Source organism: Hyla sarda, chromosome 1 (genome assembly GCF_029499605.1).
Source record: "Hyla sarda isolate aHylSar1 chromosome 1, aHylSar1.hap1, whole genome shotgun sequence".
Lineage (NCBI taxonomy): Eukaryota > Metazoa > Chordata > Amphibia > Anura > Hylidae > Hyla > Hyla sarda.
This window is the reverse complement of record NC_079189.1, coordinates 415,615,771-415,634,036: the sequence shown is the minus strand read 5'-3', so window position 1 is coordinate 415,634,036 and position 18,266 is coordinate 415,615,771. Positions and strand designations below refer to the sequence as shown.

General features: G+C 44.3%; 1 protein-coding gene across 13 annotated transcripts in view; it reads left to right on the top strand.

Moving 5' to 3' along the window:
- Positions 1 to 18,266, top strand: part of ALKBH2 (alkB homolog 2, alpha-ketoglutarate dependent dioxygenase) — an 87,462-nt gene that overhangs the window by 57,232 nt on the left and 11,964 nt on the right. For 10 of the 13 annotated variants that reach the window (XM_056528813.1, XM_056528814.1, XM_056528811.1 and 7 more), the window contains one exon: positions 3,528 to 3,887. In XM_056528813.1, the coding sequence (XP_056384788.1) occupies positions 3,617 to 3,887 (271 nt within the window). In that variant the 5' untranslated portion in view covers positions 3,528 to 3,616. The remainder of the gene's footprint in view (positions 1 to 3,527; positions 3,888 to 18,266) is intronic. The other 3 variants (XM_056528809.1, XM_056528821.1, XM_056528822.1) reach the window with 1 other exon arrangement.

Here is an 18,266-nt window from a genome sequence, read left to right as displayed (position 1 = left end):
TCCTTAACCCAGTGAACTCTGGGTACATCCCATGACCCTGGAAGGTCCTTGAACAATAGTACAACCATAATTATAGTCACATGACCTGCTAAGGTCCTATACATTTATAATCCCTATGTATATACATTTAAATAATACACAATTTATATGAGGCGACCAGGGGTAAGCCCTGCAGGAGAGCCCTATGGGAATGAAGGGACTCTGGCTGAGGGGACTTTAGACAGGGACAGGACCAGGACCTGTACCGGGACACCACAAAACAACCTCTGAATCAGAATGAAAAGTAAAAGCATCCCATAGTTATTAATGCATAAAGTGGTCAGATTTGCGAAAAAGATCTGAGTCCCCCCTTAACCCCTTAACGACGCAGGACGTATATTTACGTCCTGCGCCGGCTCCCGCAATATGAAGCGGGATCGCGCCGCGATCCCGCATCATATCGCGTGGGTCCCGGCGCTAATCAACGGCCGGGACCCGCGGCTAATACCACACATCGCCGATCGCGGCGATGTGCGGTATTAACCCTTTAGAAGCGGCGGTCAAAGCTGACCGCCGCTTCTAAAGTGAAACTGAAAGTATCCCGGCTGCTCAGTCGGGCTGTTCGGGACCGCCGCGGTGAAATTGCGGCATTCCGAACAGCTGATCGGACACCGGGAGGGCTCTTACCTGCCTCCTCGGTGTCCGATCGACGAATGACTGCTCCGTGCCTGAGATCCAGGCAGGAGCAGTCAAGCGCCGATAATGCTGATCACAGGCGTGTTAATACACAGGCGTGTTAATCACAGGCGTGTTAATCAGTTTCACAGGCGTGTTAATACACGCCTGTGATCAGGATGAGAGATCAGTGTGTGCAGTGTTATAGGTCCCTATGGGACCTATAACACTGCAAAAAAAAAAGTAAAAAAAAAAGTGTTAATAAAGGTCATTTAACCCCTTCCCTAATAAAAGTTTGAATCACCCCCCTTTTCCCATAAAAAAAATAAAACCGTGTAAAAAAAAATAAAAATAAACATATGTGGTATCGCCGCGTGCGTAAATGTCCGAACTATAAAAATATATCATTAATTAAGCCGTACGGTCAATGGCGTACGCGCAAAAAAATTCCAAAGTCAAAAAAAGCGTATTTTGGTAACCTTTTATAACATTAAAAAGTGATCAAAAAGTCAGATCAAAACAAAAATCATACCAATAAAAACTTCAGATCACGGCGCAAAAAATGAGTCCTCATACCGCCCCGTACGTGGAAAAATAAAAAAGTTATAGGGGTCAGAAGATGACATTTTTAAACGTATAAATTTTCCTGCATGTAGTTATGATTTTTTCCAGAAGTGCGACAAAATCAAACCTATATAAGTAGGGTATCATTTTAACCGTATGGACCTACAGAATAATGATAAGGTGTCATTTTTACCGAAATATGCACTGCGTAGAAACGGAAGCCCCCAAAAATTACAAAATGGCGTTTTTTTTCCGATTTTGTCGCACAATGATTTTTTTTCCTTTTCGCCGTGCATTTTTGGGTAAAATGACTAATGTCACTGCAAAGTAGAATTGGCGACGCAAAAAATAAGCCATAATATGGATTTTTAGGTGGAAAATTGAAAGGGTTATGATTTTTAAAAGGTAAGGAGGAAAAAACGAAAGTGCAAAAACGGAAAAACCCTGAGTCCTTAAGGGGTTAAGGACCAAGCCCATTTTCACCTTAAGAACCAGGCCAATTTTATATTAGCATTTTAGTTTTTTCCTCCTCGCCTTCTAAAATCCATAACTCTTTTGTATTTCCATCTACAGACCCATATAAGGGCTTGTTTTTTGCGTGACCAATTGTAATTTGTAATGGAACCTCTCATTTTACCATAAAATGTACGGCGAACCCCCCAAAACATTTTTTAGGGAGGAAATTTTTACGAAAACCACAATTTTGCACATTTTGGAGGGTTTCGATTTCACACTGTACAGTTTATGGTAAAAATGACGTGTTCTTTATTCTGTGGGTCAATACGATTAAAATGATACCCATGGCTAGATACTTTTATATTTTTGTACCGCTTAAAAAAAATCTAAAACTTTTTGTACAAAATCAGTAATCTAAAATCTCCCTATTTTGACCACCTATAACTTTTTTTTCATTTTTCCGTATATAGGGCAGTATGAGGGCTCATGTTTTGCACCATCATCTGTACTTTTTATCGATACCACATTTGCATATATAAAACTTTTATATCATTTTTAAAATTATTTATTTTTATATAAAATGTGACAAAAACAGCAGCATTTTTGGATTTTTAAAAAAATTTTTTACGTTTACGCCGTTCACCGTACTGGATCATTAACATTATATTTTGATAGTTCAGACATTCAGGCATGCGGCAATACCAAATATGTTTGTTTATTAAAAAACTTTTTTTACGCTTTTTGGGGGTAAAATGGGAAAAACTGACAATTTTCATTTTTATTGGAGAGGGGATTTTTCACTTTTTTTTAACACTTTTTATGTCTCCATAGGGGACTATCTATAGCAATCATTTGATTGCTAATACTGTTCAGTGCTATGCATAGGACATGGCACTGATCAGTGTTATCGGCTATCTCCGGCTCTGGTCTGCTCGATCTCAGACCAGAGCAGGAGATGCCAGGAGACGGACGGAGACAGGTGAGGGGACCTCCGTCCGCAATTACAGATTATCGGATCTCTGCGGCAGCGCTGCGGGCGATCCGATCATCTATTTTATCATGCGCAGATGCCCTGATATGTACAGATCACGGCATCTGAGGGGTTAATGGCGGACATCCGCGCGATCGCGGATGTCGGCCATTACCGGCGGGTCCCCGACTGCTGATAGCAACCGGAACCTGCCGAGTATGACGCGAGCACCGCTCTGATGCTCACGGTCATACACAGGTAGTAAATGTACGTCCTCGTGCGCAAAGTACAGACAAACCAGGATGTACATTTACTTCCGTGGTCGTTAAGGGGTTAAGGTGAAAATGAGTTGAGTCCTTAAGGGTTTAAAGGAAAACTGTCACCAAATCCCCCCCCCCCTCAGAGGTACTGGCTAGTAGGGGATGCTGATCAATATGATGCCTACCATGCCCAGATCCGATCAGCCGTTTGCCCATTATCTTCATTTTTCAATATATGCAAATCATCTTCTAAATGGCACGGGCGGGGTTACTGCCTTCACTGGCACTGTGACGTCACTGCCGCTCGGCCCACAGCACCGCCCGGCTTATGCATATTCATGCCCTCCCTCCGTATCTCCCTCTCCTCCCTCCCTCCGTATCTCCCTCTCCTCCCCACTCTGTATGTGACTCCACTGCGCATGTGCCGGCTTCCTGTGTACATCTGGATGCGGCCTCAGTGCAGTGGAGTCCTGTACAGAGTGGGGAGGAGAGGGAGATACGGAGGGCATGAATATGAATAAGCCAGGCGGTGCTGCGGGCCGAGCGGCGGTGACGTCACAGTGCCAGATGAAGTATTTTTACTGCTGTATTTGCTAGTAAATGTTGTCATTTTCCTTTTGCAGGTGCTATTGCGGCAGACTAACTCCTGGATGTGAAACCTTCATGTTATGTAACAACAATTGTGTGTCCTGAAACTTCAATATGTCATAAAATGGATAAGTTTGTGATTAGAAAAGCCATTTCTAAAAATAAAAGGACTCTTTTAGATGAAAGTGCAGGAGGTTCAGACACTGGCAGAAATGTGGAGAACCTGACAAGAAAGAAAAGGAAGATTGAAAAGGATGACTTATTGCAGGAACAGACTTATACATGGAAGAGAATTAGTGCAGAAAACCTGAGCTGTGATTATACATCTCTGTTCAACAAGGCAGAAGCTGATGACATCTTTCTGCAGCTAGAAAAAGCTATTGTATATTTCACAGGTGAGCACTCGCATTGTGATACAACTGTCCATAAATTGACCAGGTTGTCTAGTATTGACATCCTTCCAGACAATTGTTTCTCCTACCTGCCCAATGGATGTTATTGACATTTTACAAAACTTATAGCAAACACAAATTTTAACCCCTACAGCCCATGAGCATGTAGCCCTTACGTGGTGCAGGATCTCGCAGCACATAGGAGATATGTGCTTATGGGCAGAGGGATGCTGCTTTCAGTTTCCCTTTAACCCCTTGATGATTCATGCTGCTATGGCAATTAGAGATGAGAGAAGTTACAGTACTTCGATTCTGTATGAACCTCGCGGCTCGGCGGTTGCTGACTTTAGCCTACGTAAATTAGTTTAGCTTTCAGGTGCTCCGGTGGATTGGAAAAGGTAGATACAGTCCTAGGTTCATGCAGAATCGAAGTACTGTAACTTCGCTCATCTCTAATGGTAATGCACAGCAGCCTGCAGAGGACCTGCCCTTTTATATTGCTTTGCAGTGATCGCATAGGCACTGCTACCATAGTCATGTTCTACTACACAGCTCTGATCTGTCATTTTAAACCACCCATATGTCGCAATCAAAATAGGCTGTTTTTCAATGGGTTTCTGCTGCACCATTTACGCTGTTCTTTCAGCAGAATCCTCTCTAAAATTGCTGTTTATGGAGATGACACTTTTCTGACTGGTCCTAGCGCTGACTTGCTCTGCCTGTGCCCGCTACAGATGAAATCTCTTGGCAGAGATTCTGTAGTGTGAATAAGCCAGTAAGCATTTCTATAGTGCAGACTTGTATGCCCTAACAACATCATGAGTACTTGTAGAAGTACATATGTTTATGTACTTGCATGTGTGTCTATGCAAGTACTTTAATTCAAGGGGTAACATAGAAACATAGAATTTGTTGGCAGATAAGAACCATTTAAGCCTATCTAGTCTGTTAATTTGTTATAAATACAATAAATAGTCCCTGGCCCTTTATTATATGAAGGATAGCCTTATACCTATCCCATGCATGCTTAAACTCCTTCACTGTATTTGCAGCTACCACTTCTGCAGGAAGGCTATTCCATGCATCCACTACTCTCTCAGTAAAGTAATACTTCCTGATATTACTGCAGAAACATTTGCCCCTCTACTGTAAAACAATGTCCTCTTGTGGTAGCTTTTCTTCTTTTAAATATGTTCTCTTCCTTTACTGTGTTGATTCCCTTTATGCATTTAAAAGTTTCTATCATATCCCCTCTGTCTCTTCTTTCTTCCAAGCTATACATGTTAAGATCCTTTTACCATTCCTAGTAAGTTTTATCCTGCAATCCATGCACTATTTTAGTAGTACTTCTCTGAACTCTCTCTAGAATATCTATATCCTTCTGGAGATACAGCCTCCAGTACAGCGAGGTCTCCAGTGTACTTGAGCCACTATGGGGGGGGGAAAAAAAAAAAAAGCATACTCTCCTACCTTACTTCCTCACATCCCAGCATTCAGATCCTCCACAATCAGATACTCAGCCCCTATCATGTGGAAAGGGTGATAAGTATCTGATTGCGAAGGGTCTGACCGATGTGACCCCCGACGATCTTCATAGCAGGGCCCCAGCTGTATTCATTTTTATGGGAGCATGAAAATGCCTGAGTCCAGTATTCAGGCATCTCTGCACATGTTCTGTTCATTTGTATGAGAGCTTCAGTGACAAGTTGAGCAGTCCATTATTGTCAAGGTGATTCTATCTCAGATGTAGACTACAGAGTGATTAGCAGGGAGCCGGAAGACGTCATGGGGGATCCCTGAGGGAGTGAGGTAGGTTAATATGCACTTTTTTTTTATTTATTTTTTTTTTTTTTAGCAACCCCAGCATGATAACAAAAATCTCCTTTTCCTTTTAAGGACCAAGCCCATTTTGACCATTTTGAACCCTTTTATATTTTCATCCACAGACTAGTATGAGGGCTTGTTTTTTGCCCGACCAGTTGTCCTTTGTAGTGACATCACTCATTTTACCATAAAATGTATGGAGCAACCCAAAAAAAATACTATTTGTTTTGGGAAATTAAAAAAGAAAAAAAGCAATTTCGCAAATTTTGGAAGGTTTTGTTTTCACACTGTACAATTTATGGTAAAAATGACATGTGTTCTTTATTCTGTGGGTCAATACGATTAAAATGATACCCATTATTATATACTTTTCTATTATTGTTGCGCTTATAAAATTGCAAACTTTTAAACCAAATTAGTACGTTTAAAATCCCTCTATTTTGACGATCTATAACTTTTTCCGTATAAGCGGCGGTATGAGGGCTCATTTTTTGCGCTGTGATCTGTACTTTTTATTGATACCACATTTGTGTATATAAAACTTTTAGTCATTTTTTTTTATAAATTTAGTTTTTTTTACATAAAATGTGACAAAAAAAAGCAGCAATTTTGGACTGCATAGGGCAAAGCACTGATCAGTGTTATCGGCTATCTTCTGCTCTGGTCTGCTCGATCTCAGACCAGAGCAGAAGAAGCCAGGAAGGCAGTGGAAGCAGGTGAGGGGACCTCCGTCTGCCATGTTAGCTGAACTAATCCCTGCGGCCTTGCCGCGGGCAATCAGATAAGCATAAAATGTAGCCACGCTACCGCAGATGCTGTGATCTGTATTGATCATGGCATCTGAGGGTTTAATGGTGATCGCGGATGTTGGCCATTACCTGTGAGTCGATGGCTGCTATCAGCAGCCGGGACCTGCCGCACATCACCCGATCATTGCTCCGATGCTCGCGGTCATGTACAGGATGTAAATGTACGTCCTGGTGCGCAAAGTACCACCGCACCAGGATGTACATTTACGTCCGTGGTCGTTAAGGGGTTAAGTACATATATAAAAAATTAATGCATCTCCTATTAGAAGATTAAATAAAATTTATTAAACTAGTTAACTACAAGAACGTGTATACACGTCCTTGTGCCGTTAACTGTGTATGGTGCGGGCTCCCGACTCGAGCCCGCACCAGCCCTCAGCTGATTCTTGTAGCTGTGGGTCGGTATTTATAGCCGACATGCTGCAATCGATGCAGTAAGCTATTAACTCTTTAGATCGCCGCCTTCTATAGAGACATTTAAACACTCCCGGGTGATCCACTTCTGAGGTAGCAGGAGGGCTTACTTCTCCTGCTGTGCTGGTCCCAGCTCACGGATTGATACTTAGGTACTTAGCGCACAGCGCCGCACATTTATGGCGCTGCGTTCCTTGATCACAGTGTCCTCTGGACACTGTGATCGGACCGGGATGGCTGCTGTTAGCTAACAGCAGACACCCTGGCATATCGCCCGGGGGTCTGGTGAATCACAGCTTCTCCGGGTCAATCGAGTCACTGGTTACCCAGAAAATAATGGTGATTGGTCAGAAATGGTACTAATCACCCTTGCCCACCAGGAGTGAGGTGGCCCTGGTGCCACCTCATGATCCCTGTGATTGATCGGCCGAGACCGGCCAACCAATCAAGGGTCCTGCGGGGCGGGTGATCGGTGGCAAGGGTCGCCTTACCGGTGGGTCCGGAGGAGCGGTGGCAGGATCAGACAGCAGCAGGTGAGGCCTGTGTGCCTCCTGCTGTTGCTTAGCAACAACTCCCAGCATGCAGAGCCAAAGGGCATGCTGGGAGTTGTAGTTATGCAACAGCTGGAGACACAACTACAACTCCCAGCATGTTCTTTGGCTGTCTGTGCATGCTGGAGTGATAGTTATGCAACAGCTATAGGCACATTTTTTCATAGAATTTTTTTCCCTCCAGCTGTTGCATAACTATAACTCCCAGCATGCACAGACTGCCAAAGATCATGCTGAGAGTTGTAGTTGTGCCTCCAGCTGTTGTATAACTACAACTCCCAGCATGCCCTTCGGCTATCAGTGCATGCTGAGAGTTTTAGTTTTGCAACAGTTGATCAGCAATTTTACAAAAATACATTAAATGAACAATTTTCATTGATCCCGCTCGGGGCTAGCGTTCCCAACTTCTGGATCCAATATCTATATACCTAGGTATATTGGATCCAAAAATAGAAAATTGTTCATTTAATGTATTTTTGTAAAATTGCTGATCTCCATACTATTGTTTTTAATGTGCAGTATATCCATTGAGGTTTTTATGTTTTTCTACTTTGTTATAGAACTAATGTTCTCGCGAGAAGTATGTTGTATTTACGCCCTTGAGGACCCAGCCCATTTTCACTTCAAGGACCCTGCCATTTTTTGCACATCTGACCACTGTCACTTTAACCCCTTAAGGACCAGGCCATTTTACACCTTAGGACCAGAGCGTTTTTTGAACATCTGACCACTGTCATTTTAAACATTAATATCTCTGGAATGCTTTTAGTTATCATTCTGATTCCGAGACTGTTTTTTCATGACATATTGTACTTTAACATAGTGGTAACATTTTATGGTAACTTGCATCCTTTCTTGGTGAAAAATCCCAAAATTTGATGAAAAAAATTAAAATTTAGCATTTTTCTAACTTTGAAGCTCTCTGCTTGTAAGGAAAATGGATATTCAAAAAAAAAATTTTTGAGGGGATCACATATACAATATGTCTACTTTCTGTTTGCATCATAAAATTGATGAGTTTTTACTTTTGGAAGACACCAGAGAGCTTCAAAGTTCAGCAGCAATTTTCTAATTTTTCACAAAATTTTCAAACTAACTATTTTTCAGTGACCAGTTCAGTTTTGAAGTGGATTTGAAGGGTCTTCATATTAGAAATACCCCATAAATGACCCCATTATAAAAACTACACCCCCCCCCAAAGTATTCAAAATGACATTCAGTAAGTGTTTTAACCCTTTAGGTGTTTCACAGGAATAGCAGCAAAGTGAAGGAGAGAATTCAAAATCTTCATTTTTTACACTCGCATGTTCTTGTAGACCCAATTTTTGAATTTTTGCAAGGGGTAAAAGGAGAAAATTTTTACTGGTATTTGTAGCCCAATTTCTCTCGAGTAAGAACATACCTCATATGTCTATGTAAATTGTTCGGCGGGCGCAGTAGAGGGCTCAGAAGGGAAGGAGCGACAAGGGGATTTTGGAGAGAACATTCTTCTGAAATGGTTTTTGGGGGGCATGTCACCTTTAGGAAGTCCCTAGGGTGCCAAAACAGCAAAAAAAAACAAAACACATGGCATACCATTTTGGAAATTAGACCCCTCGGGGAACGTAACAAGGAATTAAGTGAGCCTTAATACCCCACAGGTGTTTCATGACTTTTGCAAATGTAAAAAAAAAAATTTTTTTTTACATAAAATGCTTGTTTTCCAAAAATGTTACATTTTAAAAAGGGTAATGGCAGAAAATACCCCCAAAATTTGAAGCCCAATTTCTCCCGATTCAGAAAACACCCCATATGATGGTGAAAAGTGGTCTACTGGCGCACTACAGGTCTCAGAAGAGGAGTGGTCACATTTGGCTTTTTGGAAGCAAATTTTGCTCTGGGGGCATGCCGCATTTAGGAAGCCCCTATGGTGCCTGGACAGCAAAAAAAAAAAACCACATGGCATATATTTTGGAAACTAAACCCCTTGGGGAACGTAACAAGGGGTAAAGTGAACCTTAATACCCCACAGGGGTTTCACGACTTTTGCATATGTTAAAAAAAATAAAATTTTTACCTAAAATGCTTGGTTTTCCAAAATTTTACATTTTTACAAAGGGTTAAAGCAGAAAATACCCCCCAAAACTTGAAGCCCAATTTCTCCCGATTCAGAAAACACCCCATAGGGGGTGAAAAGTGCTCTACTGGCGCACTACAGGTCTCAGAAGAGGAGTAGTCACATTTGGCTTTTTGGAAGCAAATTTTGCTCTGGGGGCATGCCGCATTTAGGAAGCCCCTATGGTGCCTGGACAACAAAAAAAAACCCACATGGCATTATATTTTGGAAACTAGACCCCTTGGGGAACATAACAAGGGGTAAAGTGAACCTTAATACCCCACAGGGATTTCACGACATATGTAAAAAAAAAATATCTTTTTCACTAAAATGTGGGCTTCCCCACAAATTTCACATTTTTGCAAGGGTTAATAGTAGAAAAGACCCCCCAAAATGTGTAACCCCATCTCTTCTGAGTATGGAGGTACCCCATAAGTGGACATCAAATGCACTACGGGCGAACTACAATGTTCAGAAGAGAAGGAGTCACATTAGCAAACTTTGCTGAAATGGGGGGGGGGGGGGGGACATGTCGCATTTAGGAAGCCCCTATGGTGCCAGGACAGCAAAATACCCCCCACATGGCATACCATTTTGGAAACTAGACCCCTTGAGGAATGTAACAAGGGGTAAAGTAAGCCTTAATACCCCACAGGGGTTTCACAACTTTTGCATATGTAAAAAAAAGAAGAAAATTTTCACTAAAATTTGTGTTTCCCCCCAAATTTTACATTTTTACAAGGGTTAATAGCAGAAAAGACACCCCACAATTTGTAAATACATTTGTTTGGAGTAAGGACATACCTTATTTTTTGATGATTTAGGCTTGGCAGGTGCACAACAGGTCTTGCTTGAGTGAGAGCGCAGTCAGGGACCTTGAGCTTGATATGGAGCCAGGATGTGGGACCCGCCCTCAAGGAGCGTTAATGGGGGGAGCACTGAGCCCTAAAATAGGGGAACACTATGGGGGAAAACGGGCCGTAACTGGGGTAGACAGGTGGGGTACAGAGGCCCGTAATATGGGGCACAGTGGGCCAGAAAATTATAAAACATAATAAAACAGGATGTGTTCCCAGAATGATGACCCAGAGCATAGCCAAAACTAAAAAAAATATGCCCGCCCCAAACCCTATGCTCTGAATCATCATTCTGGGAATGTGATGTGTGTGGCCGTCCCTAACCTGTTGCCTCAAATGCGCACCCACTCTGGTGGAGAGAGAGCGCTGCACATTTGAAGCAACATAAAAAAGTCCCCGATAATCGTGACCCAGTGACCTATGACCCATTTTTGGCAAAACACCCTCAGAGGTCTTATCAGGTTTTTTTTTTTAAGGGTTTTTTGGGCAATTTAGTGATTTATGGGGGTTATATTTTGGAATGTACTCTGGACTTGGTACATTGGTCAAATTATGGAAAATTCATATAAAAAGGGAAAACTTAGGGCTCCATGGAAGTGTGAAACTCCCTGAAGCAGCCTATGCAGAGGCCCGGATTATCTGGGCAAGTGTCACACTGAATGGTGGTGTCCCTCTTCTTTCCACTGGGGGGGACCTCACCTGGAAAGTGTTGGCCTGGGACGATCCTGGCGCCTATTACTCCAGACCCTTGGGAAGTCCGGCCTGATCTTTCCTGGTCAGCAAAGATCAGGAACCTTTGGACTTCTTCTTGGTGCTGGAGGAATGTCCCTGTGTTGCCAGCGTACTGGGATAGTACAAAAGCGTTGTACATGGCAACCTCTACCAAGTAGACCGCAACTTTTTTGTACCATGCCTGTGTTTTCCGCATGGCCTTGTATGGCTTGAGGACTTGATCTGAGAGATCAACTCCCCCCATATACCGATTGTAGTCCACAATACAATCGGGCTTGAGGACCGGTCCCACGGTACCTCGCACAGGGACAGGGGTGCTGCCGTTCCCATGAATAGTGGTGAGCATAAGGACATCCCTCTTATCCTTATACTTCACCAACAACAGGTTATCATGGGTAAGGGCACGGGACTCACCCTTGGGGATAGGCGTCTGAACCAAATTTAGAGGGAGGCCTCTCTGGTTCTTCCGCATGGTCCCATAAGCGGACGTGGATCTGGCGGAAAGGGATTTGAACAGAGGGATGCTGGTATAAAAATTATCCACGTACACGTAGAAACCCTTATCCAGCAATGGGTGCACAAGGTCCCAAACGAGTTTCCCGCTAACACCCAGAGTGGGGGGACATTCTGGGGGTTCAATACGGGAATCTCGTCCCTCATATACACTAAATTTGCAAGTGTACCCGGAGGTACTCTCGCAAGGTTTGTAGAGTTTCACGCCATACCGCGCCCGCTTCGAGGGAATATACTGGCGGAAGATGAGTCTCCCCTTAAAACTGATGAGAAACTCATCTACCGAGAGGTCCCCGTAGGCCTCCAAAAATTTGGCCCCAAAGTGATCGATGACCGGTGATCGATGACATGTAGTGTGTTGTGCTTGGTGTAAAAAGTGTAATAACAGTAATAGAAAAAAAAAAAAAAAAGCTGTGGCCCCCCCCAAAAAAGGGGTGGCAAATGCAGCTCCCTGAACCCCTAATAGGACCCGGGGTAAGGGATCAGACCCTAATAGGACCCTGGGGGACCTATTAGGGGATCAGGGGGAGGATTTTTTTTTTTTTTTATTAAAAGAGAAAAAAAAAATGGATGGCGCACGCAGCTCCATGAACCCCTAATAGGACCTGGGGTCAGGGATCAGACCCTAATAGGACCCTTGGGGACCTATTAGGGGGGGGACTTTTTTTTTTTTTTTAACTTTTTTTACTTTATTAAATCCTACCTGTAATCCGCTGTCCCTATTCTAAGGCTCCTGAGGGGGCTCCGGAGCTTTGAGGGGGGGGGATCCACGGCCTTCCCCTCACTGCTGCACCCGCTGACTGAACACAGAGAGCGGGTGCAGCAGCGGGAAGGGACCGTTAACCCCTCCTCTGCCGCACTGCTATTGGCTGGACGATCGCCGGCCAATAGCAGCGTTGCTGGGGCGGTGACAGTATTGTCACTGCTCCCCAGCAACGTCAGGTGATTGGCGGTGAATTGTACACCGCGGATCACCATTTATTACCGGGTCATCGGGTCAAAAGTGACCCGAATCGGCGAAGATCACTTGCGTGATTTTGCAAGCGATCTCCGACGATCGCTGACATGCGGGGGTCCCGGGACCCCCCTAGGCATTTGCACGGCATGCCTGCTGAAGGATTACAACAGACATGCCGTTCCGATCTCTGCCCGGCGCGCAGCAGAGACCTGAGAAAAACCAGGACGTTCTGGAACGTCCTTGGTCCTTAAAGCCCAGGGTCCGGGGATGTTCCAGAACATCCTTGATCCTAAGGTTAAGCATTAATAACTCTGGGATGCTTTTACCTTTCATTCTGAATTGTTAAGGGACCAGTTCAATTTTGAAGTGGATTTGAAGGGCCTTCATATTAGAAGTACCCCACAAATGACCCCATTATAAAAACTGCACCCCTCAAAGTATTCAAAGTTGTTTCACAGGAATAGCAGCAAATTGAGAAAATTCAAAATCTTCATTTTTTACACTCTCATGTTCTTGTAGACCCAGTTTTTGAATTTTTACAAGGGGTAAAAGGAGAAAAATCCTCCTAAAATTCGTAACCCAATGTCTCTCGAGTAAGGAAATACCTCATATGTGTATGTAAAGTGTTCGGTGGGCGCAGTAGAGGGCTCCCTGCTGGATGCAGGTGTTTCACGTTGGACAGCTGTAGAACCACAGTAACCATGAGTACAATGGTCTATCAATGTACAGGTCTATAGCATCTTCTCTTCACAGGACACCTGTGTGAATGGAATCCTTTTTGTTTTTATTTCAGGTGGTCTACAACATCAGTGGCATCTGAACAATTGAGCCCTGGGATATAGAAATATATACTTTTGTCTTATTCCCTCACAGGACTGATACATAATGCAGATCTAGCCGCATGTTGATTTATCACTGGCATGATATATATGTTTCTGCTTTTCAGGTCCATGGGCTAACTATAATTTGAGCAACTGCTGGGGGCTGTGCTTACCTTGCCTCTTAATATTGCGGCCTTAAGTGGTCAAATTTGTGTTCACCATATCACTCATTTATATAGTTGCTCTCATTGACTACATAGCTCCACTTATTTATTTATGGTGGGCTATTTCTCTGAGTGAGTTACGACTGTCTTTTGCATATATTATACCTCCCGGAGGACACCACCAAGATTGGTGGCAGAAACGCGTTGGTGGTATTTTTTGAGCTTTGATACTGTTTTTTTAACAGTTTGTGTGCGGTACTGTGTGTGGCTGGGCCCAGCCACATCGGATCAGCGTATACTCAACTTTATTTTGTTTTGCCATTGTGCAACTTCACATTATCAACACCAAAAAATTTAGCTTTTTAAAATATTAAACAGTAAAAGTTACGTTTTATTGCACATCCTGAGAAATTATTTCTTACTCTGTCATATCTATAGCTGGATGATATTCTCAATCTAGTGGCTTACGTAGGACTGCTTACACCTATTCTTACGTTTATGGGTTGTTGTTTTTTTGTACCTTGCACAGGGACAGGTGAGCTGCCGTTACCATGAATTGTGGTCAGCATAAGGACATCCCTCTTATACTTATACCTGACCAGCAACAGGTTTTCATGGGTAAGGGCACGGGACTCACCCTTGGGCATAGGTGTCTTAACAAAATTTAGAGGGAGGCCTCTCTGGCTTTTCCACATGGTCCCACAAGCAGACGTGGATCTGGCGGCAAGCGATGTGAACAGAGGGATGCTGGTATAAAAGTTGTCGACGTAAAGGTAGTAACCCTTATCCAGTAATGGGTGCATAAGGTCCCAAACGATTTTCCTGCTAACAACCAGAGTGGGGGGGGGGGGTGTACATTCTGGGGGTTCAATACGGGAATCTCATCCCTCATATACTCTAAACTTGTAAGTGTACCCGGAGGTACTCTCAAAAAGTTTGTAGAGCTTTACGCCATACCCCGCCCGCTTCGAGGGAATATACTAGCGGAATATGAGTCTCCCCTTAAAACTGGGGGGGGGGGGTGGAGTATGTAGTGTGTGCTTGGTGTTAATTTTACCTATAATGGTGTGTGATAAAAAAAAAACACACACCGTTATATGTGGTAAAAAAAAAAAAGGGGGGGGAGGGGGGAAATCGCAGCACCCTGAACCCCTAATAGGGCCCGGGTCACACTGAAAAAACTGCAGAGGACCTATTAGGGGGGGGGGGGGGGGGGGGAATATTTTAAAATTATTTTTTTACTTTTTATAACTTTTACTTTTTAACTCCTACCTTTCCCTTTTCTGTAATCTGTCCATGCTCTAAGGGGGATCTTCTGTCCTCAGGGGCTCCCTCTTGGAGCTCTGACCACTGACTGAACTCAGTTAGACGGCAGGGCGGCAAGAAGAGGTCATTAACCTCTCCCCTGCTGGCTGCTATTGGCTGTACGAACCTGGGGGGGGGGGTGATGAAATCGCCACCTCCCCATAGATACAGGAGGTGATTGGGGGTGTATCCTACACCCCCGATCACCATGTATCTCTGGGTCAGCAGAATCGCTGCAAATCGCAAGCATTTCCACGGGGTGCCTGCTGATCGATATCAGCAGGCACCCCGGTCCGGTCCCCGCGTGACGGGGACCAAAATTCCCACGGGCGTACAGGTACACCCTGGGTCCTTAAGTACCAGGGATCGAAGGCGTACCCGTACGCCCTGGGTCGCTATGTGGTTACTCATGGTGGTGGGTGTCCATGTGAGAGGCTTGAGAAAGGGAGTTCCTTCTCCTGAAACGTCGCCTGAATTATGGCCGGCACTCGGATCTCCTGAGTAGCTCGACTTTCAGCCTGTAGGAGATGGAATGAATCACGGCAAGGAACAGAAAACCTCGGAGAGGCTGGTGAAACCCTAAAAGTGCCGGACTGATTTTTGCTACTTTATCACTGGGTGACTATCCTTCTTATATCCATTCTATGCCTGTTTTTGTTGAAGAATTTATGGATAAAGATATTGCATATATGCAATCCCCGTTTGTTTTGCATTCATTTACTACGCATTGTGTAAGCATCCACGGTCTGTCAATGCGTGCTGGGAGTAGTAGTTTTGCAACAGCTGGAGGTTGCAGCTGGAGCCCTCCCCCGTGTGAATGTACAGGTTACATTCACACTGGCATGGGTTTACATCGCCCCCCCCCCCATGTGAATGTACAGGTTACATTCACACAGGCGGGGGTTTACAGCAAGTTTCCCGCTGGGAGTTTGCCACAGCTCAAACTCCCAGCGGGAAACTCTCTGTGAACCCGCCTGTGTGTGTGAATGTACCCTAAAAACACTAAATAAAAAGTAAAAAACTGCATATACACACCCTTACACTATACCCCCCTCCATAAAAATGAAAAACTCCTAGTTATGGAGCGTTTCCAAAACGGAGCCTCCATCTGTTGCAAAACAACAACTCCCAGTCCAGGCATGTTGGGGAGTTTTGCAACAGCTGGAGGCACCCTGTTTGGGGAACACTGCAATGTCCGTCCCTATGCAAATCCCTAATTTAGGCCTCAAATTCGCATGGCACTCTCTTACTTCGGTGCCCTGTCTTATTTCAAGGCAACAGTTTGGGGCCACATATGAGGTATTTCCGTACTCAGGAGAAATTAGGAGAAATTGTGGGGAGCTTTTTCTCTTTTTACTCTTTATGAAAAGGTAAAGTTGGGGTCTACACCAGCATGTTAATGTAATTTTTTTTTAACTTTTACAATAACATGCTGGTGTTGCCCCATAATTTTCATTTTCGCAAGAAATAAAAGGAAAAAAAGACCCCCAAAATTTGTGATGCAATTTCTCCTGAGTACGGAAATGCCCCATATGTAAATGTAAAGTACTCTGCGGGCGCACAACAAGGCTCAGGAGTGAGAGCACACCAAGTACATTTGAGGCCTAAATGGTGATTTGCACAGGGGTGGCTGATAGTTACAGCAGTTCTGACATAAACTAAAAAAAACAAACATCCATTTCCCCCCCCATCTTAATCCCCCATTATTATCCGGTAATAATGGCAAAAGGGGATAAAGATGGAAGGGGGGAAATGGTGCAAGAGATTAAGATGGAAGGGGAGAGGGATAATGGCGGAGGGGGGGATGGAGAGTAATAAAGCACAAGGCATAAAATTTTAATGTCTTGTGCTTTATTACTCCACATCCCCCCTCCGCCATTATCCCTCTCCCCCTCCATCTTAATGCCTTGTGCTCCATCCCATACAGCCCCCCACCCCTCCGTCCCATACAGTTGTTTACCTGGCGTCCTGCGGTCCCGTTGCCTGCTCCTTCACGCAGCGTGTCCCTTTCGGCGGGGCCGCACTGACGTGTGACGCCCGCCTGCGCTGTGCGGCAACTCCGCGCAACGTCAGGGGAAGTCACAAGTCTCCCCGGCAACCACGCAGCTCACGTACAGTAACCCGAGCTGTGGCCGCGCTACTGTACAGTGAGCTGCCACAGCTATGCGCTAATAAATACTGGCCAGTGCATGACCGGTATTGGTCAGCGCTTTGCGTACCCCCAGACAACCCCTGGCGCGTACCCCGAGTTGAGAACCCAGGCACTAGAGGACTCAGAAGAGAAGGAGCACCATTGGCTTTTGGAGAGAGAATTTGGCTGGAATTGAAGGCCATGTGCGTTTACAAAGCCCCGCATGCTGCCAGCACAGTGGACCCCCCCATATGTGACCCCATTTTGGAAATTACACCCCTCACGGAATGTAATAAGGGGTGCAGTGAGCATTTACCCCCCACAGGTGTCTGACAGATTTTTTGAACAGTGGTCCGTGAAAAATAAAAATTGTATTTTTAATTTGCACAGCCCACTGTTCCAAAGACCTGTCAAACTCCAGTGGGGTGTAAATGCTCACTGCACCCATTATTACTTTCCGTGAGGGGTGTAGTTTCCAAAATGGGGTCACATGGGGGGGGGGGGGGCGGGTCCTCTGTTCTGGCAGCACGGGTGCTTTGCAAACACACATGGACCCCGACTTCTATTCCAACCAAATTCTCTCTCCAAAAGCCCAATGGCGCTCCTTCTCTTCTAAGCCTTGTAGTGTGCCCGCAGAGCACTTTACATCCACATATGGGATATTTCCATACTCAGAAAAAATGGGGTTACAAATTTTGGGGGGCTTATTCTCCTATTACCCCTTGTAAAAATAAAAAATTTGGGGTAATGCCAGCATTTTAGTGAAAAAAAAATAAAAATTTTCATTTTCACGTCCAACTTTAGCAAAAAAAAATTGGTCAAACACCTGTGGGGGTGTAAAGGCTCACTGTACCCCTTGTTACATTCCTTGAGGGGTGTAGTTTCCCAAATAAGGTGCCAAGTGTTTTTTTTGCTGTTCTGGCACCATGGGGGCTTCCTAAATGAGAATGCCCCCCCAAAAACCATTTCAGCAAAATTCGCTCTCCAAAAGCCCAATGTTGCTCCTTCCCTTCTGAGCCCTCAAGTGCACCCACAGAGCACTTTACATCCACATATGAGGGATTTCCTTACTTGAAAGAAATAGGGTTACAAATTTTGGGGGACATTTTTACCTATTACCCCTTGTGAAAATGAAAAATTTCGGGTAACACCCGCATTTTAGTGAAAAAAAATGTCCATTTTCACGTCCCACTTAAATGAAAGTTCGT